Below are 27,650 nucleotides of genomic sequence, written 5' to 3'. Positions count from 1 at the left end.
CTGAAGCCATCTGATCTCATCACTGGGCTCAATCTGAGTGCTGCTTCATCAGCTGGAAACCCAGATGGTCATCGGGCACTGTCTGCAGACATGAATGCCTCTTATAGTATGTACTGTCTTTAAATAAACACAAATGCCTCTATGATAAATAGCTATTTATTTGGACGTATAATTGAATATACAATAGTTTTTAGCATTTCTCAAACTGCAATTCCTAAATACACAACCATTTTCTGGGAGTTGCCTGCCCCCTCACCACTATCCTGTCACGTTCCAGCAATGTGACAGCTTCAATATAAACAGCAGCTGGTGAAGGGAGCCAGTTTGCCATTTGGATTCCCAGTGGTCCATGAAGGTCCCAGACGAATGATCCTCCAAAACGCAGGGGGCGGGATGGTGAGTTTTGGTGCCAATAATCCCAAAGTTGAAGGCAAAAAAGAAATGAGGCTCCAAAGTGATCAAAGCAACATTTTTATTTTCAACTTTATTTCCAACTTAAAACTTCATTATAAAGCTTGTCAAACGTGTCAATAGCAAAATTAAACCAAATTGTAGCTGATTCCAAGCACTGCAGCACCATGCTGATAACAAACTCTTCATTACCAGGGAAAGAACTGAATGTCCTCCATCCTCCCGCAAAGCCTCCTTGTGAATCCAGCCCAGAACCTGCTAGAACATCACTTTCCAATACCAGAAGAAAAGCATTAACTTAAAAAAAAAAAAAAAAAAAAAAAAAAAAAGGCAACAAAAAATCTGCTTGCATATATCAGTACTGATAAAATACTGACAATTTCACCAAAGCAATGTTTAAACATTACAGGATGCAGAATGTTAGAGCAAACCAACTCCATGATCACATTAACATAAGCTAGGTTTTAGACACTTCCAATTGCAGGGTAGGATGAACACTGCATATCTAAGTGGCTCATATATAAACTGTAGAATTAAAATCCAAACATACACTATGAGTATCACATTTCTCTATGTTTAAGATACTGAGAACAATTAGTTTTGAATACAAAAGTTTAGTGAATTTGCTACTCTTCCATTATAGGACAATTAATGAGACTACATCAACTTCACTAGAAATTAAAGACTAAGGTTCCTTTATGCACAGCTATTAAAAGATGCAATTTTAAGTTAACCCCTTGTTTTCAAATAGCACTCCTTTATAGGGAGCAAGGTTTTGTAGACATAAAGGACACACAAAATACAGCATAAACTGCATGAGCTGAACAGTAGCAAAATCACTGTTGAATTTAAATGAATAGTAGCAAAAACACTTGAATTTAAAAAGTCAAAAAAATATATAAAAATAGTAGCCTGAAATGGCAAATTTTCAAACACCAATGTTTGTAAAAAAAAAATGTTTAAATAGTGATGTTACTCCAAAAATATATATTTATTCTATTTTTTTCTATTTGTAAGAGTTTATAAAGGCAAACACACACCTGCAATTGAGGTAGCAAAGCCAAATTCACAAACTTTGGATTAAGAAAAAATACCTTTCCTATGTTTTAACAGCATCTTCTATACAATATTAAATGAATTCTAATTGCTTCAAAAATTTTAAATTCACATGTATTACTTTACAAAACTTAATTTAAAATACTGAAAATGTTTTTGTTAAAAAGCTACTTTAGTCCTGACAATTATCTCACATTCAAAATACTGTACAGAAAAATCTGAAGTCACCATATATTACATAAAAATAAGCTATGTATGTACATCTTAAAATGCAATTTTAGAAGTCGAGGTTAAGCCCACTGCTACCAATGGCCGTCCTTAAACAGGGTCTGCTCATAACCTGCTGTCACTCTCCACTACAGCGATTCTACTTTCAAATCACGTAACTGGTAAATGATTTAAAGAGAAACAAATGAAATTCTGTTTTCTTAATGCAATGAAACATAAATGTATTCTAAAAGTAACAGTGTTTTCACTTAAGAAAAACCAACTGGCAAAAGGGAAAAAAAAAAATCAAAATTTGGAATCAAAAACTATAAATATCAACAGTATCCTTTTTCAGTGCATTTATAAGACTGGTTTTTATTTTCCAAATTTTTAAGGATTGAAAATTTCCTATTAAGAACAAATTCCAACATGTTTATCTGTATAGTTCCTGACATTAATTGTTATTAACTTAATAAAAATACACATGGCTACATTAAAAGACATACTACTTGGCTCTGGAGTCCTGACTCAAAACATACAGATCCTGTCAGTGCAATGAGAGTTCATTTTGGATTTTTTTTCCCCTTGTTTTTGCAGATGGCAGCCTAAACAATGGGCGCATTTCTAATCACCAGAACAGAATCAGTAAATGTACGGGAAGATGCGGTAGGGCACGCGCTGGCAGTACTTCTCCCACGCCACGCCGTACTTCTTCTTACACTGGTGCTCATCCCGTGCTTCTCGGTGGACGAGCAACATGGTGAAGTAAATCACGTAGAAATAAGGCAGGATATGATTAAAACCTGTGGGAAGTAATGGTCAACAGCATTGGAAATTTTTATTTTCACTACCCTGTAGTTTTTCCTGCCTTTCCTCAAATTCTCTAAGAACCAGAGTTTTCCAGAATATATGCACTCTGCTTAGGGAGGGGAAAAAAAAAAAAAAAATCAGGCACATTTTAAAACTCAGAATTTTATTTTTAGAAGTTCAAAGTAAAACCTCAGGCTCTTTGAGCCCCAATTCCCCTCAGAAGCTGGATAAGTAAGTTGTTGCACAGATAATAGAACAGATGGGCTGGGGTTATAGCTCAGTTGGCAGAGCACTAGTGCTCTCCTCACGTGTGAGGCACTGGGTTCAATTCTCAGCGCTGCATATAAATGAATGAATAAAATAAAGGTCCATCAACAATTTTTAAAAATTTTAAAAATTAAAAAAACAGAACAGAGCTCAGGTGGAGCTCAGCTGAGGCAATCCCAACCAACCACCACCAACAGAAGGCTCACACTGACCCTGCCCACTCTGTCCCCCCACCCAAAGACACACACACATCTTTCGGTGGGCCCCAATGCTTACCACAAGGGAGGGACCATGCCAGGGCCATGATGAGATCACCCAAGTAATTGGGGTGGCGAACAAAGCCCCACCATCCAGAAACTAGAAGATTTTTTCCCGTAGAAGTATGAATGGTTTTTAAATCTATATTAAAAACAAAAATACATTTTTAATGATCTCTAAAAAAGAGAGATGAAAAAATCATTTAATATGCATCATACAAATATAAACTAATACTTACGTGCAAGCTTTGGATTAGTGGGATTTTTCCGGAATGCATTCTTCTGAGAATTTGCACATCGGAAGATTACATATCCACAAACTATATAATTTAAAAAAATTTTGCTGTTAATTTAATATAACCTAGTACATAAAATTATCTGAAATTTCTCTCAAAAATTATTTCAGGGCTCTGAGAAAATGTCCAAAGCAGAAAACAGTCTGATTTTTCAAAAACTCTCAAGCCCATAATGTCAAAAAGTAACTCTTCTGAAATCTCTCTCCTATCACATACCTTAAAGGCAAAATGCAGTCACATCCCCAAACAAAATAAAATCTAAGACAGCCCACATTACAATAAAATCAGTACTAGAGTTTGGTGTAATCATAATTACATGCTATCTCATCTGTTAGTTATGATACCTACTGGCCACAGCATGAATTCTTTATTAATAAAACACTAGCTTAAAACCAGTACCAATTTAAATTTATGTGGAATCCCACTGCAAACCTACAAAGTTAAATTTCAAACTGTCAACACCAACAGGCTTGACATATCTATTACACTGTCAGTTCTGAATAGAAATACATCTATAAAATCTGTAAAATACACACTACTACTTTGAATAACACACAGGCACTCTTGACAAAGATAACCAAGTCCATGGTAAACTGAATCTTTTTTTTTTTTTTTTTCTCATACTAGGGTTTGAACCCAGGGGCACTTAACCACTAAACCACATCCCCTGCCCTTTTTGTATTCTATTTAGAGACAGGTGTTATAATAGGTGTGTGCCACCATGCCCAGCAAAACTAAATCTTAATTTTCAACAACTTAGATGTCTTCTTTTACAATGGACACTAATTAGGATAGCAAAACTAGCTGTAGTTGGAATGAAGTCCAATGCTTATCTTGCCCAACCTCTGGTGAAGAAGTTTAATGACAAAGGACTAGAGAAAATCCACTGTGAAGTGAAATCCATGACTGGGCGTGGTGGAGCTCAGTCAAAACCAAATGGACCTCTCACTTCCCAAACTCACCTCCCTCTCCCCACCACTCAGCCTGCTGCTGTATCTCCCCATTCCATTTTTCAACCACTGATCCTAAGATCAAAAACCACAGCCTCCAACAAGTGCATGCAAACATGCCAGAGCTCCCTCTGGCCCTCTGTACCTTAAACTTCAAGACCCGCACTGATGCTCAACCCACATGCCTCAGGCCACAGTAGGTCTTATTTCTCCTGTCAGAACACTCTGCAAGATCTAGGAAGGCAAAACCAATCCTCCCATTTTTAAGCTGACTACTCAAAAAAGCAGGCACTCCATAGGAAAAAAAAAAAAAATCATGACTAAAATAAACTTATTTTTTTAAATTTTACTTTGTTTAAAAATCATGTTTAGAGACCTACTGAAGAACAGACACTTGAAGCATCCACTGTCTGTACAAGATGCAGAATCTTTTTATTACTCATCCATTACAAATCACTTCAAACCTCAGCTAATCATGACCATTTAAAATAGCGTGTTACAACAGACTCGGTACAGAGCACACAGAAGCTGAGCTTAATACTCACGTTTCAGAGCGATAATTAGAGCAGCTACAGGCCAGGACACCTCATGAGGATGAGTGACCAAGTAAAAGGCTTGGAAGCTGTAGATAAATGGAACCCACACCAAATCTCCAAAGGCCAACATGAAGCCAAACCCATCGTGGATGATGTCCATGGTTGTCAATAGGGCTTCCTGGAAGGACAGACGGGGAAAAGAAAGAGAAAGCTTCTAAGTTTAAAGTATTCAAATAATGTGTTATTACAGTCAAATATAGAAGGGCTGTGGGAGGGCACACCAATCCAAATTTTGTTAAAAGGCAGGGAGCTCCGGCTCCTGGCCTGCAGCCCGGGTCCACAGCCCTGCAGCAGCAGGCCCCAAAGGGCCCTCCCTCTGCCTCCACCTCCTCCAACCTCAGCACCCCTGCAGCCTTCCTCACTCCACTCCTCAGGTGCCACTGTTACTCTACTTGTCCAGTCTCTTTCCACCAAACTGTAACCCTCCAAAAAGGGGACCATGTGTTTTCATCTTTATCACCCAAGCACTGTAAGGAGAAAAGTATTCAAAACGTGTCTGAAGAAGGGATATAAACCCGCCAGCTCCCTTTGTTTCAATTCCAGGGGCACCAATCTAAGTTCTGATCATCCTCTGGCTTTTCTTCCCTTCCTTCCCCTCCCCCCTTCTTTTCACTACTCGGGGCTGAACTCAGGAGCGTTCTACACTGCACTACATCCCCAACCCTTTTTCATTCTGAGACAGGGTCTCACTAAATTGCCAAGTTTGGTCTCAAGTTCGCAATCCTCCTGCCGTACCCTCCCAAGCAGCCCACACCATCTGGCTTTTTCTATGCATTTTCCACAGAAGAAAATAAGCTACCTGGCAACATGGTCAACTGCTTCACTTCTAGTTAATTGACAAAAGTGCAATCGGCTCTGGAGGGCTGTCCAGCATGAGCATATTGCTGGAGCCAGATCGCCTTGGGACCTGGACCCACACAGTCCAGATACCTCCAAGGTCCAGCTTGGCCTGAGGAGACCTCTAAACTACATCAGTGCATGCTCCTGATGTAAAAAGATTAGTTAGTGTAAGCTCTGTTGAAGGATCTGGGTTCTAGTTTAAAGAAAAAGAGTGTATCTCAAGAGCTTTTTTTTGTCCCTAGAAAGAATGTAAAAAGGTAGTGGAATCCAAGTATAGATACGACAAAATCTAGGGCCCTGGGCTCACACACTTGCCTGAGCAGAGGGCCACCTTCTTACGCCCATCAACCCTCAAGACCTGGGATCTGATTTCCTGGCACAAAACGGGATAGAGGCGATTATTTTAAAAAGGGACCAGACAAAAGTAGATGTGGAAAACAGCTAGGGCCCATGGGGGTAGAAGTGAGAAGGGCCAAAGCATGAGCACCTGGTGCCAGGTGGGCAGAACCCTCAAGGCCACCCGGCCTGAAGCCTCAGGGCAATCCCAAGACAGGCTCCTGCCATCATGTATATTAAATTGGCATTCTCTGTTGTCGTGAGGCAGTTTCATACTGAGAAATTTATATCAACTGACCTTTCAAGAAAGCTAGTAAGCCTCTGCTAATTACCTATGGCTGAAGAAAGTCATAGAACCAAGTCCCTTCCTGGAGAAGCCTGGCATCCAGCTGAGAGAAGGTACACAACAAACAACTTCCCAGCCCAAACCCCACCGTCAGGCTCTGTTAATGTTGCCTTTAGAGTTTTGCCTTAAGATGCAAAAGGTTTCCGTATCTACCACAAAACAGAAAGCTAGAAGGAAGAAACTACAAGGAATCACTGCTGACAAGCGAACAAAAAAAGCCTGAGCAAAAGTGAACTATCATTTGTGAAAAGTAATGTCTAAGCGCTTTAGGAGCTATTACATAACAGCAGACAGACGACCCAAACTGGCAATACCAAGAGTCACTCTTGAATTTCAAAAGCACATTTTATTTGGGGTAGATTTGAAATTCATGGCTAAAGGACTTCACTATCAAAGGCCATCACCACCTTCACAGCATACAAAGCTCTGGGCAGAGTCTAGGTGAATGGGCGGGAGCAGGGGGAGACCAGCAAGAGCCTCTACCAGGGGTTAACTCCTCCTAAAGAACAGAAGCATCACTGAAATAGCAATATACCAAACTTTCAAAGTCACTCTGATTTTGCATGGAAGGCCAAAATTAAATATCAGCCTCAGGAAGGGGGTGAGAAAGGGGGAAAGTGCTGACTCCAAGAGGGGACTTCTCTTCAAAATGTCAGCTCAATGTCATAAAAATTTGTTTTGGAACAAAACAATGTAGGCCTGCCAATTTTGTTTTTAAAACTGAAAGAAAACTTGACTTACTGCAATGTGGAAGATGACTGCAAAGATACTAGTAAATATGATAAAATACATCTAACATAGGACTGAGGAAGAAATGTTTTCTAAAAGGAATATGTTCAGTTGAGCCAGAGAAGACTAGAAAAACATTTACCAGTCTCCATGCCACAGAAATCGTTGATGGTCTATCAATTATGAGAATGGTCACAAGTTGGAAACAACTTTTGAAATAAAGCTGGTTTCCTCAATGTATCCTGATTTCTGATTTTATATCCATCTGGATAGAGCTAACACTTTCTATTTTGAAACAGGAACAATATAATATTTCTTCCATTTCTTAAGAAATAGCTTCTCCTCTTGACAATTCAAAAACTGTTCTAATTAAATATAACCAATTTTCATGTGATATAAAAATTAAATAGTTAAGTCTTATTTATGTGAATGGGTCACCACTCACAAAAACAGAATCCAAGATCTAGCAATTTTAAACACTTAGAATATTGTTTTCAAATAAATAACTGCTGATATACATGCAAGCATGGTCAAATGCCTAGAAACCTAGCTTGGGCCAGTGCTCAGCGTGGCAGCTCCATGCCCTCCATGCAGTGGCATGTCACATCACCTCACACCAAGCTGGAGGAGGCTGTATTCCCCTCTGTGTGTGAGCAGCCAAGACTCCCAGAGCTCTGGTCATTCACCCACTGTCAAAGCCATCTGACTCCAAGGCCCGGGCTCTGAAAATTAATTACCTCGTTCCAGAGAGCGTCCACCACGTACAGAAGCTGGAAACTGTTAACCAAAATCATTGCCAAGGATGGAGAAGTACGCTTCTGTACTTTCATTTCAGCCAAAAGCATCACCAAGTTAATAACCACCTGAAATAAAAGAGAAGAATATCGTCTCAAAGGACCTTCCCAGAGGTGCCAAGCTCTACACAGAGGAAGAAAGAACTTCCCAGCTTAGAGGCCCAGCAGACACCACCCTGACCATGTATCCTCTACTACAGACAAGGTATCAACACCAGGTCATCAACACTGGACACAATGCACTAAAGATGTGATGTCACTTCTTTGCTGTTCTTGCCAAAATGTATAACCTCACCCCAATCATGAGAAAATACTGGACTAACCCAAACAGAAGGACACTTTCAAAATAACCAAACTATTATTCTTCAAAAAAATTCTCTAATGAGAGACAAGCAAAGACTCAGCAATCACTAATGTGAATCTGCTGTTATGGATCATCATACTATGTCTGGGTCAGAGGTTAACACTGTGGGAAGGGGGATGAAGGACACCAAGGGACCTCTTTATTTTCATAAGTTTGAAAGTTTGTCATTAGGTCAAAATTAGACTTTTTTTTTTAAAGGGGAAGGAAAATACATTTTTTTCCTTACATTAATTCATCTACACTAACACTTTCCTACATAAATGTAAACTGATACAATAAAAATTTTAAAAAATTACAAAAAGAAAACATTTAGTGTTAAACAGAATATGGAAAGCTATAATTATTCCTAAAAAAACACACTGCCCACTTCTTATTTTAAAATTATCTATATTTCTTTCTAAATGCAAGATAAATTTGTATTATTAGAATTAAAAAAAAAAAAAAACATACCCATCCAATCAATCCAGGACGCAATTCACAAAAGTATTTGAGATCAAAAGTACCAATTCGAGGATTTAATTCACGGCCAATGAAGAAATCATAGACAGCATTTCCTGAGAAGGGAGAAATATTTACCCAAACTGTGTTCCAAACCCAGTCATGAGGCTTTCTAATCTCACAGCCACCTGTTATCCAGGGGTCCCAATTCATCTGCCTACAAGAACCTAGGAAAGTTCTGGTGGTAAAAGATGGGAGGAATCCACAGGGACTCAGGGAGCTAGGCCCCAGCAGAAGGGGCACAGGCTACACCCTTTTGGAGGCCCAGGTGGCCAGATCTCCCCATTTTGAGGGAACTTTATAAAAATGCTTAGAAAATGTTTAGATCAGAATCAACCAATTTGCAACACCTATTGTTTTGTTTTTTAAAAAGTATTAACTATTTTGGACAAAATATGTTATAAATTGTGATTCCCAAAAGTTTACAAAAATATTTACTGTCATCAAATAACTAAAGAAACAGAAAAGTATAAGAGAGAAAAATTAATAATTTCTTCTAAATTCATTTTTCTTTAAATTTTTTTCATCTTTTCCCTCTTTTCCCATAGAACAAAATTAGAAGGAAAAAGGGGAGGAGAAAAAAAAAAAGTAGTCTATCTACTCAAGTCTAGAAATGGCTGGAGAGGGTTCTGGGATACATTCATCTAACCCACTGTTCACCAGTACTCACCAGAACTGGCAGGCGACAGTTCAACCTTGGGTGCTTTCCAAGAGCGAACATAGAGATAAATACTCAAGATCACTGAAAAAACAGTGGCTGCAAGGGCAAACTGAAGGAAGTGATTGTACACGTAATAAAGCTCTACGCCCCAGAAGAGAGCTGTTCCGATGACTGCAGATGTCAAGATAAACGCATAGAACCCTTTAAGAGAGAGAAAAAAAAAATGGGGTTGGGGGAGAGGTTTCCATTAACCCAGGGCTCACAGGAGATTTATATCATTATAAAACAATGCAATGTTTTGGTTTTGGTTTTTGGGTTTATTCAGTTTGGTCTGGTTCAAAGGCAGGGTCTCATTATGTTACCCAGACTGTTTGGAACTCCAGAACTCAAAAGATCCTCCCATCTCAGCCTCTGAATGCTGGAAGTATGCACCCAGGCACCCAGCTAATGCAATGTTACCTGTTAAAAGTCTTACTTTCATGATTCAGACTAAATTCACACAAATATGCAAATAAGCAATATCTGAGTTATAATCCATAACTCTTGTACAATTTTTCAAATATTTTAGTATATGTATTCTTTTTCATTGTAAGCAATCATCATCTGCTTTTAATTAAGAAGCTGAAGTTCATGGAAATTCACTGTTAAAAAACTAAAAAAGAATCTCAAAATGTACTTAATACAAACTCTCAACCCAAAGTCAGATGGTTCATTTTTTTGGCAGGGGCTGGGTAGGGTTTACCGGAGTTTGAACTTAGGGGCACTGAACTTAGGGGCACTCAACCACTGAGTCACATCCCCAGCCCTATTTTGTACTTTATTTAGAGACAGGGTCTCATTGTGTTGCTTAGTGACTTGTTATTGCTGAACTTGCGGATCCTCCTGCCTCAGCCTCCGGAGCAGCAGATGGTTAATTATTAACAGAGCTTGGCCATGCGCACATTTTAAAGTCTAATGCCATTATCAAATGGTAAGGTAATTTTAGTTGTTGTGAAATTGTAAATATTTATACTTGAATTAACTTGTCAATAACGGTTTCCAAAGGTTTGTCATATCCTACCACCTAGAACATAGATTCAAGACCCCACCCTCAGAATGCAATACAAAGGAGCCTCTGGCCAAGCTGGAGTGTGAGGACCGAGCAGGGACATTCACATGCACAGCCAGATTAGAAAGCACCCTTGAGACTACAGGAACTAGTCCTGCTGCAGCTGACCTATACAGAGATACACCGTGGACTATTTTGTCTTTTGGCTGGAGAAATAGTTTTGCTTTTGAGTCATGTGCCTGAAAGCTAGGTCATCAAATTGGATAAACACTCAAAAACAGAAAAGAAGTTGTCCTTATTTATACTAGAATTCTAAGGTCAAAAGCTTTTGTAAAGTAAAAAAGTCATTTCTAATTTAACTTTTAAAAATATTCATTCAAGGGGCTGGGGGATAGCTCAGTCGGTAGAGTGCTTGCCTTGTAAGCACAAGGCCCTGGGTTTGATCCCCAGCACCAAAAAAAAAAAAAAAAAAAAAAAAAAATCATTCAACTCATAAAATTTATAGACATTAAAAGGAATGGTATCCAAGCACGTTGGTGGCAGGAGGCACACCTATAATCCCAGCAGCTCAGGAGGCTGAGGAAGGAGGACTCAAGTTCAAAGCCAGCCTCAGCAACGTAGCAATGCCCTGAGCAACTGAGTGAGACCCTGTCTCTAAATAAAAATATAAAATGGTCTGGGGATGTGATTCAGTGGTTTTAAGCACCCCTGGGTTCAATCCCTTGTACAAAAAAAAAAAAAAAAAAAGAAAGAAAAAAGAAATGGTGGATTAAAGCAGTTTTTTTTGCTCTCCAGTTATGTGGATTAAAAATAACTATTTGAAATTTCTTCAGTGGCAAAATTTCATGAACAGAAATCTCTTAATACTGGAACCAGAATAACTAGAAGAAGTTAATTCTTTTTTATTAGAGCATTATAGTTATACATAGTAGTTGGGTTCATTTTCTAAAAAGATATATGCATAGAAATATAATTTACTCCACTTCAGCCCTCTCTTCCTCCCCCCTTTCTCCCTATTTTCCTTCCTCTACTCTACTGACCTTCCTTTCTCTCCTTTATTGATTGGTGCTTTCTACATAAATGTGGATTTTGCTATCATCATTCCACATATTCTCCCCTTTCCCATCCCTCCTCCCTTCCTCTCAATCTCCTCCCTATTTCTTTGTGATATCTGATCCCACTCCCTTTTCCCCTTATTTTACTCTAGCCTAGAGGAGTTGATTCTAAGGGATCAGGCAACTAGACCAGAACTCTGGCCCAAGTGCTGACTCGGTCTCTGTCTGTGCAACATCCCTCTAAGGGAAGGAAACAAAAACAAAACAGCATTGCTTAGAAGGAAATAAACTGTGTCCCAGAGAGAAACCCACAGAACACTAATATTCAGAGACCTGATAGTAAAAAGTAAACCCATCTCTCTCCAGATCCCGCTTCACTAGCTTTGCACACGCAACCAGAGAGAAGAAAGGGGTGTGTCACAGATTCCAAAATTTGTTCCATCAGCAAGGAGTTTGGTGAAAGCAAATGAAAAGTCTCCACCATCAGCAAACAACTTTTAAGCACCCACCAGCTTCTGGCATGGAGCTAGAATAGATGCTTCACGTGGCATTAAAAGGCAGGCGACATCTAAAATATCTTTTTTTCCCTTTTAGAACCCAGTAAAGTGATTTCAGATAGAGTTGACGCTGAATACAACACTAAACAAAAAATATCTGAAGTTAGAAGAATAACTAGGATAAAAAGACATTAAAACATATACAGATAAGGGCTGGAGGTATAGCTTAGTGGTAGAGCATTTGCCCAGCATGCAAATGCTGGGTTCAATCCCCAGTACCACACATACAAAAATACATGCACACACAGACAGTTCCTGACTTAAGATGGTTCGACTTACATTTTTTTCAATTTGCCATAGTACAAAAGCAAAAAACATTCAGTAGACCGTATTTCCAATGTGGATCAATCCCCAGGCTAGTGGTGTGCTGTACAATAGTCTCCTGAAAATTGAAGTGAACTGTGGCCCTGAGCCAAAGCTCCCTGTCAGCCATGCATCCCACAATGAACGACTGACAGGCTACAGTGGACTGTGTTACTAAGTTAGGATGTTAGGTAGATTCGGTGTATTAAATGCATTTTCTACTTCCACTATTTTCAACTTAAGATGGGTTTGTGAAAACATAACCACTTCTTAAGTAGAGGAGTATTTATAATGCAGTTCCCAAGAAAATAAAAACATTCCACTCAGTCTAGTAAAACAGAAACTCATTTAAGGATCACAACATAGATATATTTCTTAAAATCAAGTTAGTGGTACTTTATCAAGGTCTTCAAATGGCAAAAGTTGGATTGATCCCCTCAGTACATACTCCGACACCAAGGGCTGCTGGAGCCAAGTGAGCAAGGGCAGGAGCAGCTCCTGGGGTGGGAGTAGCCAGGAGGCCCACGCCAGTGAAGGGCTTCTCTCAGGCCAAGGGAATGTGCAGATGGCGAAACCCTAGACAAGCACGGTATTCTACATAGTGACAGTGCTGTTAAGAAGATAAAGCTATACATTTTGTGTTGTGTGCATGTACAAATATGTAACAACAGAGTATAGCCGAAGCACAGTCCTACGTGGACAGTTTTTACTATAACTTGAGATGTACACTTGTCGGCCCTATCAAAAGTAAAACTGGAGGGTATAAAGGAAGGGTTCTTGTGTGGGAATGCATAATAATAATGTTCACAAAGGTTTCTAGAGTCACAGGTTTGTCTTGCGGCAATATGAGCCTGATCTCAGACCTACAATCTTCCTAACCTCCTACATAGATTAATTCAATCTGTTTTTCACTGATATCATTGAGTTACTGTCATATGATTTTCAGAGTCTGGCTGAAATACTAATTGCTTTTGTGCTAATGATTTACAAAAAAAAAAAAAAAAAAAGTAATGTTGATCCCTGCCACAGGTACACCTTGACCAACTGTCATTATGGACCTCTGGATTGCCCTGATGCTGAATACCATTACTGTCCATGCCCCAACTGATGGACAACTAGGACTTTAGGTCACTTCCCCCAACTTTGCCCTCTCTCAGCAAGAAGCAGCTTGGAGATATCATCACCCATTTTCCATAATAATGGAATGTAGAACTTGACAGTGGGGAAATATAACATTGGTCCATTTTATGTTTCGAATATAGCCCTTTCTGTTCTGTCACTGTGACTTATTTACATTTCTTGTGGCTCAGGAGGCTGAGGCAGGAGGAATCAAGTTCAAAGCCAGCCTCAGCAACAGTGAGGTGCTAAACAATTCAGTGAGTGAGACCTTGTCTCTAAACAAAATACAAAATAGGACTGGAGATATGGCTCAGTGGTCAAGTGCCCCTGAGTTCAATCCCTGGGACTACCCCCGCCCCCCGCCCGCCAAAAAAAGAAAAAAAGAAAAAAAAAAAAGGACGTTTCTCTCACTCCTCCTCCTCCTCCTTAATCTCAAGGCAAAAAAAAAAATACCTTTCTTTCTTCCCCATCCTAGGCAGAGTTATCTGTCCCTGAGCACACACCCACCACAGGAACGAAGTAATTCAGATTTGGGAATGGCACCAGATCTCAGAAATGACTATGTCTCAAATTAACAAGTGAATTAGAACTCTGGACAGAGAACATGTAGAATATACATTGAATCACCTGTTTAAAAGCCCACTATTCTCCCTGATAGGCAGAGTCACAGCCTCTGGCACAGGAGTCCCCTGTGTTTTTCCTTTGCTAGCAAACAATAAAACTTCGTTTTCCTTTTTCTCAAAGAAAGAAAAAAAAAAAAAAAAGTAACCACAAATCCCATCATTAGGTACGACTATAATACACCAATAAAAAAATGTGGGGGAAAAAAAAAAAAAAAACCCACAAAGAAAACCAGGTAGCAGGAATGACTGAGATGGCTGTTACTTTTCACGGCGTGAGTTTTATAATTTGGCTACAAATTTGCATGTCCTTCAAAACTACTAAGAGATAATTTACTATTGATTAGTGTAATTAGCTATGACACTTTAAGAAGTGCAAGAGTTATCAATTCAACTTGTCATTAAAAAAAAAAAAAAATCACCATTTAATCTATACTTGAGTCTTCTTCCATCAACAAGAGGGGTTCCTTCTGCAACCTGAAAAGAAAAAAAATTTTAATTAAAAAGTACATTACCATCATTCCTATGTATTTTGACATAATCTTCTAATATAAATCATATATCTTCTAATATAAGTATATAGTCTTCTAATATCTCTTAAATTTCATCATGCCTAAGAAAGAGGATATCTCTTAATAAGAAAATATAGTAATTTGGTGCAAAAATCTCAATGGCTAGTCCTTTCATGAAGCAATTCCACCCTCAGGAATTTATCTTAAATATAAATGGAATTAGCAATGTCTCAGTGTATGGAGACCACAGCAACAGCCACTCTCCCCAAACCATCCCACGTACCAGGAGAAGGAATGTGCTTAAAATACCTTTACATTTGATGAACCCTAGCTCAAGAACCTTCAAGAGCTTCCCACAACTTACAAAGCAGAGTACAATCCACTGTCTCACATTTGCAAGGTCCTTGCAATCAGGCTCTGCTCCACTCATTACTATGGACTGTGTGCTATCTGATACTATGCCTGCATATACTCACTCGTCTGCTAAATATACATATATGCCCATCCAGTTAATAATTCCATATGATTCTCCATATGTCTAATAAGTGACTGTGAGCATGTTCCATGGACTGGAACCTTCTCACCTCTTTACCTGGCATTATCCACCACATGCAGCACATGCAAAGTACTCATAAACATGACTTGAACTGGATGAGTGAAAAGTCTGCTTGCCTAAAGACAGTCACATTGTACCCCTCAAAGTAACTACTCAGAAATGTAGTGACTTTTAAACTGTGAAATACTAATGTAGTATCATGTCCCTGTAGCCTTTCATTAGCTATCAAAGGGAACCCAGGAGGAAAAACACATACTGTCTGAGATCAAAGGATTAGCCAAACCCCATCTGATAATTCAAATGGTCCTTATCTATTAAAGGTGTCTAGTAAACACTGTCAGGCCTTAGCCTGTGGAAAGATACACACACACATACTTTTAGTCACTCTGATCAGTGTATGTGTATTATTTTAACCACTGAAACTGCTTTCCTTAATATCATCTAGTTCAAATTAGTCATTCCCTAAATTAATCTGAGTTTGACTGCAGAGCCTTACTAAAGATACACTGTCACAGAAACCCTTGCTAAGACAATAAAGTTAAGGTGAGAGCACACAGCATCCAGTCTGTAGCTCTACCTATCACTGGCACTCTCCACTCCTAACAATCGATCCTTTGGTTTACAGTTGGCAAACTTGCAAAGTCCTAAGAATAAGATCCTTAAATAAATTATTTATTGCTCAGGGAATCTCATGTTCCTTTAAATATATTTAAGTCAAAGAAGAAGAGAATGATAACGTTTAGTAATGGGAACAAATTTAAAAGATACTTCATGAGTTTGAAAAGTACATAAAATGTTCCTGACAATGAATTTCTGAAAGGAATAGAAATTAGAAACATCTTATTTTTTAAAAAAAAGTAAAAGAGATTAAACCCTACTGAGCTCAGCTGCCTGTCAATTAATGATTTAAAATACTACATCTGGAATGACATGTACTGCAGGTAATACTGTTTTCTGAGCTCCCTCTGCCAAGAGTCAGGCTAATTTGAAAAATAGCCTATTCTTTTTATTTGTTTGGAAAGTTACACAGGAAATTTCCATCAGATTTTTAAAGCTCCATTTAAGTTGCAAGTATTCTGGAGCACAAGGGTAACTAAGAAAGTTTTGATGATTATGTCCAACAATGGATTCCAACCTTAAAACTAGTATAAATTTGTTTAGTAAACATGAAAAAGAGGTCTTGGAAAATCTCACCATATTATACTCTCCTAGCAAAAACTTACCTTCCCAATTGGCAATAGGTAGAACAGAGCTTGAACAAAAAACCAGAGGAGGTAGACTCCACATACTCTGGTTTCCCATAAGTCATACAAATTTGGCAAAGGAGGTGGGAAATTCAGAAGACTGGGATCTTTCTGTTTACACATCAACAGCAAAAGGAAGAGGAAGACAGGCAGGCCAAGCATGATGAGGGTCACACCTGCAAATAATGAGCAAACATTAAAAGTTCAAATTTCAATCCAGTTTATTTATTTAGTTTAAAAATCACCATGGCACATGACTGCAATCCAGTGGCTCAGGAGGCTGAGGCAGGAGGATCGTAAGTTCAAGGCCAGTCCAGGCAATTTAGTGAGACCCTGTCTTAAAATAAAAGAATAAATAGGGCTGGGGATGTAATTCAGTGGTAAAGCACCCCTGGGTTCAATCCCCAGTACCTACCCCCTGACACACAAAAAAAGTAATCACTTGGGCTTCTTTAAGGTCTAAAATCAATTCGTAACATACCATCAGAAACTCCTAACCTCACCTAGTCACCTCCAACAGGCAAGCAACCACTGGCATCAGAGCAGCAAAAGAGGAAAAAGTTAAATTCCAACTCAGAAATTTAAGCTCTAAAACATTTAACCTCCAGAGACTCTAGGAGCAAGAGTATTAAAACACCAGCAAACTTAAGATCAGAACATCTAAAAATGTTCAGTTTGATCTTAAAAAAAAAAAAAAAAAAAAACTGATATCCCTAAATTTGAAAACTAAAATACTGTTACATTCATACATTTGTGAAATGTGTGCACAGATTTTAAGTGATGCTGGACACTACCTCTAAGAGACCAGCTAGCCAAGGGTTATAACTTACAAAATATAAAGCAACTGCACCATGAAGAACTTTAAATGATTTAGTTGAGAAGTATTTTCTTTTACTAGCTCATAAAATGTCATCGGTTCCATCTACGCAATAACCCCAAGGCTCGGCACACTTTAGATCTCTGACCTTCATACTGAACCTGTCCGGCAGGTAGGGTAGAACCATGACCCCATTTCATGTGTGCACCTTGTTCCCACCGCTCCTGCCAAAGTCAAGCCCTGCCATCTCGAGTCCGAGTATCAGGAGCTCTCTGTCCCTAATCCATCACCATCACCCTCCTATACACAGTTCTCAAGTCACCTTCCTTTACCACTTCTTTATACTTCTTTGCTTGAAGTCTACATTTGCTGAGAATTTCGATACATCACACCGACACCCTTTCTACTTCATTATCACAGCCCCCCCCCCCCACCCGCCCCGCCACCGCCAATGCTCCTAACTTAGGCCTTTGCACTGCTGTCCCTTCTTTGGAAGGCTCTTGCCCAGCCCCGCCACCTCGCTCATTCTCCCACCTGCAGAATTCTTCAGAGAGAAGCCTTTCCAGTGCACCTTACAGCAACTACCACTCGCCCACTGGCTGCCCTCCCTAAACCCTGGTGCTGATGCCTACCAGGTACTCCTCCAAACTCCAAGTCCTTCCTCTGTGGGGTAGTCACTTCAAAGGTTCTCAGTGATGTGGGTTCTTTTGTAACAAGCTTTCCTTCCTTAGAATCCATTTCTTTTAATTTGATCTCTTCTCTTCTTGGACGAAGACTATATTCTGTTGATATATAGCTACCATCTTGTGACAAAATGAATCTTTCCTAATTAAAAAATAAAAAGTATTAAATATTTATAGTGAGCAATGACCACAAATTCTACTACATTAACCAATCGGCATTTCAATACAGCTCTATTGAATAACTTTGTTAACATATATTCATTTTTCATTTAGGAACTGTTAGGACAGAGAATAAAATATTATGATTTCCAATATTCTTCTGCGGGGAAAGTCACTTGAACAAAGAAAAAAATTACGCAGGATGAAGGGGAAGGTTTTCATACCTGTGTGTTTTTGCGAGGTATCTCATTCCTCTCAGTGTGTTCCGGCTCCCCGTTGTATATGCTGATGCTGTTTCCAAACGGCTTCTACATTGAATATAAAACATTTTAATCAAAAGAACTGGGACTTATTAAAAGAAACATGATGGTAACCAACAAATTACTGTTGAAAAATCAAGCAATAAAACAAGTCACAGGCTTGTTTCTAAGTATAGAGAATTTCAGCCTCCTTTTGTTAAAAAGAAAGAGGGATACATTGATTAGAATTCCCCAATCTTCAATAAAGAACTCTACATAAGATCCTTCATCTTTCAAATGTAATTTGACTGAAAGTTAAAATTTCACTATCAGATACTCTAATATGTGTTTTGAGAGGCATATAAAAGGAAAAAATGGTAAATTAGTTCAATTCAGTTTAAAAAAAATGAAGAAAAGATATTCACTGTCCCAAAGTGGCCAATAATGGAAAATTAAGAAGTAGTAAGTGGATATAAACAATTACTAGTAACCTACATACTGACTATTTTCTGAATGTCCCAAGCTTTATGATATTTATTTAACTTTAAATTTTCCCTTCCTACATGTCTCTTTTCTCAATTTAGCCTCTTAATTTATTATCAGATGAACAGGCAATGCAATTTAGTTTGCAAAGAATTTTTCAGGCAATGTGCAGCTAAAATCTGTGACTCTACTCCTCTATAAGTCACTAACAAACTAATATACTAATAAGCCAAAAAAAAAAAAAAAAAAGAATTTAAAATCCAAGTATATCTATCTTCTGGAAGGTCAGCTGGCAAAGGACAGTCTTAATACAATATCAACTTCTTCCTGAGCAATGATAACATTCACTACATACTTAAATTTACTAAAGTACTAAAGTGCCACGGAGCCACTTAGCAGCAAAGGAAATCGATTAAAAGTTACTCTCCATTTCCCAGTTTTTCAAAGATGCAACATACAATCTATAGTAACCACAAATGTAACACTGTAACACAGCTAGTCTAACTCTAAACCCTGCTGACTGCAAATTAATTCTCTTAATTAAATGAAAAGATTCATGGAGATAGGACACAAAACACAATTAGGCAAATTACTGCAAAAGGTCACAATCAGGTACCAAAAAGAATAATCATAATATGATGTTCAAAGCTGCAAGAAGCCCAGGTAGGGTCCTGCACACACACACACACACACACACACACACACACACACACACACACAGTAGATCAGGGCTCTACCGGTGAGGAGCTCTACTGGTGGGTGTGGCTCTTATGCCACTGGACTAGAAAATTACACTGCAAAAGTGTAAGTCCCTAAATATTAAAAATGAAAGTGTAACAAAAAACAGTGTGCAGCAACCAGATGTTCCCTACCCTGAGTGACTAGGCTGGTAAAGAGAGCCCCTAAGATCCAGAATGTTCAAACTCACTAGTAATAGCAAAAGCAACTCAGAACAGTGAGTGGAAAATCTTTGGCAATTACATTGGGGTGTGTGTGCGTGTGTGTGTGTGTGTGTATGTGTGTGTGTGAAATATATGAAAAATAGGCGTTCATACACTACTGATACTGGTATGAACTACCTTGAAGCAATCTGGCAATAGTATTAAAAACCTAAAATCTGCGCTAAACAGCTGACCTAACAATACCACTTCTAAGAATTTACCCTAAATAGGTAATCAAATATATAAAAATACTTGTTTATAATAGTGAAGATTTAGAAGGAAAAATACTAAACAGCAATCAAAAAAGAAGCTGAATGCCAGGCATGCTGGTGCACACCTATAATCTTAGTAGATCACGAGGCTGAGTAAGGGGCCCTAAGCAAGGCCCTAAGCAACTTAGAGAGACCCTGTATCAAAATAAAAAGTAAAAAGGGTTGGGGATGTGGTTCAGTGGTTAAGGGGCCCTGGGTTCAATCCCTGATGCCAAAAAAAAAAAAAAAAAAAAAGTGCAAAAAAAAAGCTGATCTTAAAAATTACATTGCATCTGTATTATTTATAGTATATCCCCACTGTATCATACAAACAAAATGCTGTGGAAAAATATGCCATAGGATTACTACTAGTATTTCAGAATTTTAAAAATCTGACTACAAAAACAGTATGGATATAGTCCAGTTTTTTAAGGTTATTAAAAGTCTATGTATCTTATAGAGAAAAGAGGTAATATTAAGTGAACAGAATGTAAGAGAACTTTAACTCTTTTTACTCAAAATATTTTCTACTTGGTCTATCAACTAAAATATTTATTGTACAAGGTCTACAAGCTCCACACACCCTGATATTTCCAAAAACACACTCTGAAAGTTATTCCATTGAAAGTGATCAGCTCTGAATAGGAAAAGTGGTCACATATAATGATGCTGAGAGAGCAAGAAGATGCCTCTATAACATGGTTTTGTCTCATCATTTCACACTTGAACTAGTACTATAAAAATGTATTGAATTTTGGTCAGGCGTGGTAGAGCACGCCTGTAATCCTAGCGACTTGGAAGGCTGAGGCAGGAGGATAGCAAGTTCAAAACCAGCCTCAGCAATTTAGCAAGGCCTTAAGCAACTTAGCAAAACCCTGTCTCGAAATGTAAAATCAAAAGGGCTGGAGATGCAGCTCAGTGGTTTAGTGCCTCTGGGTTCAATCCACAGTACAAAAAAAAAAAAAAAAAATTTTTGAGAGTTAACCCACAAATTTAAGAATTATTTTTTTAAAGACCATAATATCAAATAGCACTTCTTATAACCTAAGAACATTCTTTTTTTTTTTTTTAACATTTGAAAGAACTATATTTTCTATTTCAAACGCTTGTTTTCTAGGTAATCTTCCAAAGTCATCATCTTAGGTTTGATGTCTCACTAACATGTTAATATTATTAACTTCAAATAATTTGAGTAAACATTTACATAAAGGGAAGACAGGATTTTGGACCAATGACATAATGTGTAAGTACAAAGACAAGTACCAATACGAGTGGAGTCAATTTTACTTCCAAAATTTCCCTCCTTGTTTCCTTAATGTCAGGCTGGTGGGAAGCAGAGGCGGATCTTCGGGAACTCTTCAGTGTTCGCCCAGGGGATCTGGAGCGCGACCTTGACCTACTGCCTCGGCTCCCTCGGCTCCCCCGGCTCCCACGGCGTCTGGAGGGAGAACTGGAAGTTGAGCCGCTTTTCCTTTGCTTAAAGGATGTTAAAGGCTAGAGAGGGAAAGAAGGCAGCAAAGAGCTTACCACAAATCATAATGAAGACAGTCAAACCAGAAGAGGGCACCAAAGGCCATTAAAGGCTACCATTAATGTTAAAGCCACCATGGGAGATCATAGGATCTGAGAAGCAATGGAATGAGGCCATGAAAAATGCAGCTCTTGAGACAAATGCAGCCTTTTCATCCTTAACTGTTCTTTGAAGGCAGGTCCATGAACTGCAAGCTGTCTGCCCAATTAGCTGCATATATTCTCAATAACACATTCAAAAAAGGTTATAAATGACATTGATCAAAACTGGGATAAGGCAAAAGAAAGTAGCATACAACCAAAAAAATTAATACCACTTTCACTCTGAACAAAACACACAAGTAGATCTTGAGAATAAAGTACAAGTTTGGATTACTTGGCACTGTTTCACCCTGTACTAACCTACTCCAAATCACTTTTCATTGCTCCTAAGGAAGGCAAGTTATGCTTCAGGCCAAATACAAACCACTCATTCTTTTGTGTGTAGCCCTTATGCTGAGAATGGCTTTTACAGCTTTTAAAATTACTGCAAACAAAATTGAAATTTTTACACTACTATTTCCTAGTGTAAAAATTATCTGAAATTCAAATTTTTGTGTCCGTAAATAAAATATTAGGACACAGTTACATCCTTTTCCTTCCACACTGCCTGAAGCTGCAGAAACTGCATAGCCTATTAAGCCTAAAATATTTACTACAGCAACAAAGTATGTCCATAGGCCATTGGTCCAAACTATTTGTTACTGATCTGCAACAAGTACCAAAACAGACTAGATGTATAGAAATGTTTATAGATTCTAACAGTCACTTCATGTCTATGGAATCTAATAAAAATTTGTAGTTTTTATTTTGTAATTTTTTTCCTAGTAATCTAGTTTTATGGCATCTAATATAGATATTTATACCCAATGGATCAGGTATTTTAAAACCCAAGTCCTCTCTAGATAGATGGAAAAGCCGTGGACCAGGGACCAGATTCAAATCTAATGAATATCACTTTCCTGATTACATCCTCAGTGTTTAGGATGAAGTCCAAACCCCTGGAATAGAATATTAAAAATTCCTCCAGTCTGGCTCCAGCTTACCACTCTTCTGTCCCCCAAATGCCACATCCTTCTGGCACGTGGGCACATGGGAATCCTGTTGCCGGCCGAGACTTTGGTATGCAGTCCTCTCTGCAGAAGCCATCTCTACATCATTTGAGTTTTTTGCATTTGTCCTTAGCACACAGCTTGGGTGTCACAGTATCAGAAAGCCTCCCATTAAACCTAGGACCATTCCCTACCTTTCCGTATTTCACACCACCCATGGAAAACTCTAGCTTCAAAATGGATCAAACCCAGAGAAGGCCTATGTAAAGATCTGTCTTTCCCGGGAGACTGCAGCTTCTTGGAAACCAGGCCCTGTGCCTCATTCATACATTCCCAGAACCAAAAACAATATACGACCCAAAGCAGGTGTTTGATCACGTGTCTTCCAACCATCAGGTAGACTACCCTGAACTCAGAAACCATACCTACAGTTATTCCCACTTACAGGCAAACCAAAGGAGCTCTTACCTTGATATCATTCTCTTTCAATTCAAGTTCAGTTCCATCTTTGTATTTGACAGTATAAAGCTGGGATTTGCCATCGTGGCTCAGAATTTCTACTTCATAATAAAGTGAACTCCCAGGCCACCGACCTCTTACCACTTCACCATCGGCAAATTTCCTACTTGGCATTTTCTAAAATTAGTCTGAACAATTTTAAAGAAAAAAAAAAAAAAACTGAGTCAATAGATACACTTATAGTTGTCTTTTTTCATAGGTTGATCACTAAAATACAACTTTCCAGAATTGTTAGCTTGTCAAGATTTTAGGGCCAAGAAGGCCATCAAAGGAGAGAGTGTAACAACTCCTTACAGATGAGAAAATTGGGGCTTGGAGATAACTGTTTTGTCCTAGACACAAAAACATGAGTGAAATGGAGGAACAACATAGAAGTTGTTCTTTTGGTTTAATTGTATCTCATCTGCAATCACTACATACAGGATGACTTAGTCACTGTAATACATGTAACTGACTAAGAATTAATAATGACAACACATAACAGGCACCAGATAGTTTTTACTATACAAAATGCTACCCACCTAGAATCATCAAAAATTAGGGCATGATCTTACAAAGGAAACATTTCCTGATCTGTGAGTTTGCATTATCTTTCAAAGGTTTTAAAAACACATGTAATTACATCTTTAATAAATGACCTTACTGAAAACAATAAACATGAAATAGTCTGGGAAAAATCAAGGCTATGCACTTAATATTACAATAACTCACCAACAGAAGAAAAATAATTCCAAATCTACAATGGAGAGTAAATTTGGGGGTTATTTTGTAAAGTTCAAATCTTAGAACTGACAACAAAATGCATAGCAACTAACTGCACACCAATCTCCTACCTAGGCCAGCATATACCTGGACTTTGTCCAAGTTCCTTTCTCTTCAGCCTACAGCAGACATCAACCCCAGTTAGAGCAGTCTTTCCCACTACATCAAAACACCATCCGTTAAGTCTCATTTACACTTCAAGAAACCACAATCTTCAAGAACTGTCACTTACTTGAGGCCTTTTTGTCACTCTTTTTGAAATATCAATTGAGCGATGGGAGCTCCCAGCTCCTAAGTAGCAATGTTTCTCCCTCCCGACTAGCAGATTCACATTTCCACATGATAAGACCAGTGCCTCTGATGGATCTCTACCACCAACTGAAGACAGAAAGAGAAATGTGTTCTCTCCCTCTTCATGTCACCAACTAAGCAATTCTCAATATATCATCCAAGCACATAAATATATATTCCTCACTGTTTTCTGACAATAGCTAATTACCCAACAGTAACAACAACATTTAAGGACTTCTGAAGACTGGAATTATGGAGAAAGTTGCATTACCTTCCCCTTCGGAGAAAAAAATGCCTTTCCTAAGTACATTTCTTCATTGTTAATCACATGAGAAAAAATTTAACAAGCTTCACTTGTTTAGATAGACTGTCTCTAAATTGGTATATGAAAGAAAACACAAGTACTTATCTGGTGATTAGAGGATGTCAGTCAATTGGCACATTAAAGAGACTGCTTTCTTCCTAACACCTGAGATAGCATCACTGGGCTAATGAATAGGTTTGGGTTTGTAGAAGGGAGAAGAACCCACTTTAGGAATGAAGTCAGCTCTGGCAGAGGAGTCACCTGAAGGCCACTTGGGAAGGGGGAGGCACCTGTGCAGAGGAGGAGGGGTACAAAAAAGGAAGGTGATAACAGCAAGCTTTGCCAATTTCAACACAGAGCTCAGAGCCTCCAAGTACAAAGAAAGAGGAAGGAAATGTACCCTCCTTCCTTCTCTTGTGGCCCCTCCCTCCCGTCAAACCTCCTTTATTAGTAGTTCTCCTACATTGGTCAACCATGGTTGGAAAAGGGCAAGTATGTCTTTCTACATGAAGATGCCACTCATGTGTCAAGCAAGCAACACTTTATAAACTTTTCAAACAGGAGTCCTTCAAGACTTTGGCACTACCTGCATTTTTAAAAGGCCCTTGAACAGATTCTTTCTGTCCTTTCTGAAAAATTCATTCATTGGCATTTTTCCATTGCTTCTAGCATACACCACATTATCTGTACAATACTGAATACAGGTCAATGCCAAAAAGATTTTTCTGTTATCAATGAGATGAATATTTTTAGTTCAATTAGGATATCTGGAGGATATCTTTTGAGTCTGTAAGCTTAATTTAAAACAAAACAACAAAAAATAGACTTAACAGGGCTGAGAATGTAGCTCAGGAGAGCTTGTGTTTTCATGCACAAGGCCCTAGGTTCACCCCCAGTACTACCCCCTCCCCCCCAAAAAAAAAGATCACCAAAGACTGAATAATTGAGAGCTGAGGCTTGACAGTGGTCTTTCCTATTGTGGTCAGGAAAACGAACAGAAGAAGCCAGCAGGCTCTTTAAGAGATCATTTCTTTTCTATCAATTTCCAAAAGTTGAAGACAGCAACATTATGTGTACCCACAAGTGCACAAGATCTATACCCAAATGCCAAATGTGGGATATGATAAAATCACATCTTAATATAATCTCCTTCAAGAGTGAAATAACCAGAATAGGACACAATAGCTCCAAGACACTATGGATCATTATGCACATGTACTTGTCATTATGCACTCACCTAACAAAGTCAAGATACACAGATTCCCATCGGAGGGTTTCAGCCAAATGCATTTGCAAAAATTGTTTATTGAATGTGGTGTCCTCAATCTTCATAGACAAGAGAAACACTGGGGACCCTAACGCTTTTCTGTGTTAAGTCACATGCTTGCTAACTTCAGTGTCAACCGGCACTAGAATCACACATTTCAGTTCCAGCGTGTTACTTTTTATCAAGATGACAATTCTCTGCTGCTATTCTCTACTGATCAGTGTTACAAGGATCTCTGGTCATGTTTCCTTCACTTTTCCAAATCAATCTAAATGCAGCAGAAAAAAGAAGTTCAAAGGAAGTTTGTCAGCTCCCCTTCAATACCTGAGCCCACTGCAGGCTTACTAGGCAAAACGCAAACAGGAACCCCTGGCCTTGCTCTATGTGGGTGTTAAACCATGCAACAGAAATGCCACCTTCCCTAAATAACGCAATCTTCCCTAAGTAATATGCAAAGACAACTCATCCTTCCCTCCTATTCATTCTTTCCCCAACTCCCCAGACAATGCTCAGAAATTAAACTTAAACCGGACTTGATGCCCAGGCTAAATTAGGCGTCCTACTGCTCTTCTCGAGATACACGTGTTTATGTGCAGGGTCCAAAGGAGTCTGTCCACTCTGGCTTTGCCCAGGGGCAACGCCTCGCGCAGCAGGTGAGTGAGTACAGTGGCTACAAGTTGAACCACTAAGTCGTTCACACAGTGGTCCTGCCTAACTACTTTGTCCTTCCCCAAGGATGGCCAGGCAGTGTGACTACTATTCAGAACTAATCTCTTTGGTGAAGCTCCTGGAACAAGGCCCTCTACAATCAAGTGCTTACTAAGTGCCCCTTGAAGCCACTGAAAGTGCGAAGCCGGCTGTCACTATGAAAAGAACATGTTAAAAGCCTTAAAAACGTGAAAAACCAGGATCGTGCTTTAGCGGGAGCATGCCAATCTGCCTAAATGCCGGTTTTTCAGACTATCCGGAGGACAGAATTCAACACTTTCAAGCGAGGCACTATAACCCGCCTGAAGTCATCAAATCGTCCCGATCACAACCCTCCAAGTCAGTGACAACCAGCCCGAATCAAAGCCAACTTGCGCACCCCACTTCCCGGTCCCGCCGGGTCGCCGCGCCTTTCCTGCCTCCCGAGGGCCAGGAGCGCCAAGCACCCGCTTATCTGTCTTCAGACGCTCGCTGGGACCGGAGGACAGACGCGTTGGGGAGGGACAAAGGGTCCCACCAGCCCTCCCCGCCAACACCGTGTCACACCAACGCGCGCGTCCAACATGGAGGGAAACGTCCGCGATTTAAAACCCGCAGCACCATTTCCGCAGCTAGCCCCATCTGGCCCGGCCGGGAGCTGCTGGAGCCTGGCCAGCCGTCGCCCCCACAGACTCAAAGACCGGCAGACAAGGAGGAGGCCAAGAGGCTAGGAAGGGAGGGAGGACGAGGCCGCCGAGCAGGCCCAGCGCTCAGGGCCCCGGGACCGCCCAGGGTCTTAACCCGCGACCCCTCTGAGACCGCGCCGTGGGCAGCGACAAGCTGGGAGTGGGGCGCGGGTGGGGGCACTCACCTGCGCCGGGCTCCGGCGGGAACACGAACCGCTCCGAGAGAGTCGCCGAGCAGCCACCCGGCGGCGGTTCCGCGCGCGCGACGCTGCCGGGCCGCGTTCTCGCGCCCCGCAGTCCCGAGGCCCGGACGCGCGCCTCCCCCGCCCCGCCCCCGGCGAGACCGAACGGGACTCACATTGGCCCCTCGGCCTTTTGAATCCTTCCGGCACTGTCGATTGGTGGCTCGCCGTGGCGCGTCCCCCTCGCCCCGCCCCGCGGCGAGGCTGGGAGGTGGTGCGGCGGGTCGCGGGCGGGTCCGCGGGCGGGTCCCCGCCTGAGCACCCCA

At 39.8% G+C, this 27,650-nt stretch overlaps 1 protein-coding gene across 4 annotated transcripts; it reads right to left on the bottom strand.

Annotated features, from left to right (window-relative positions):
* Positions 1–455: 455 nt before the first annotated feature.
* Positions 456–27,481, bottom strand: LBR (lamin B receptor). Of its 4 annotated transcripts, XM_079107970.1 has the most exons (16): positions 27,328–27,443; positions 24,729–24,792; positions 24,140–24,285; positions 23,095–23,273; positions 21,269–21,499; positions 18,316–18,399; positions 17,882–18,074; positions 16,412–16,608; positions 14,543–14,597; positions 9,428–9,619; positions 8,710–8,813; positions 7,839–7,964; positions 4,800–4,968; positions 3,248–3,328; positions 3,028–3,150; positions 456–2,477 (listed from the first exon to the last, which is right to left on the bottom strand). In XM_079107970.1, the coding sequence occupies exons 4-16, from the start codon at positions 23,257–23,259 to the stop codon at positions 2,317–2,319; spliced, it is 1,881 nt and encodes a 626-aa protein (XP_078964096.1). In that variant the 5' UTR covers positions 23,260–23,273; positions 24,140–24,285; positions 24,729–24,792; positions 27,328–27,443; the 3' UTR covers positions 456–2,316. The 4 variants fall into 4 exon arrangements, with proteins under 4 accessions (XP_078964096.1, XP_078964097.1, XP_078964094.1 ...); XM_079107971.1 differs by lacking the exon at positions 24,729–24,792 and having other exon boundaries at positions 27,328–27,401; XM_079107968.1 differs by lacking the exons at positions 24,140–24,285; positions 24,729–24,792 and having other exon boundaries at positions 27,328–27,481.
* Between the last annotated feature and the right edge of the window lie 169 nt (positions 27,482–27,650).

Source organism: Sciurus vulgaris (assembly GCF_902686455.1).
Source record: "Sciurus vulgaris genome assembly, chromosome: 12".
Taxonomy (NCBI): Eukaryota; Metazoa; Chordata; class Mammalia; order Rodentia; family Sciuridae; genus Sciurus; species Sciurus vulgaris.
The sequence above is the reverse complement of the archived record's forward strand: the minus strand, read 5'-3'. Positions and strand labels throughout refer to the sequence as shown.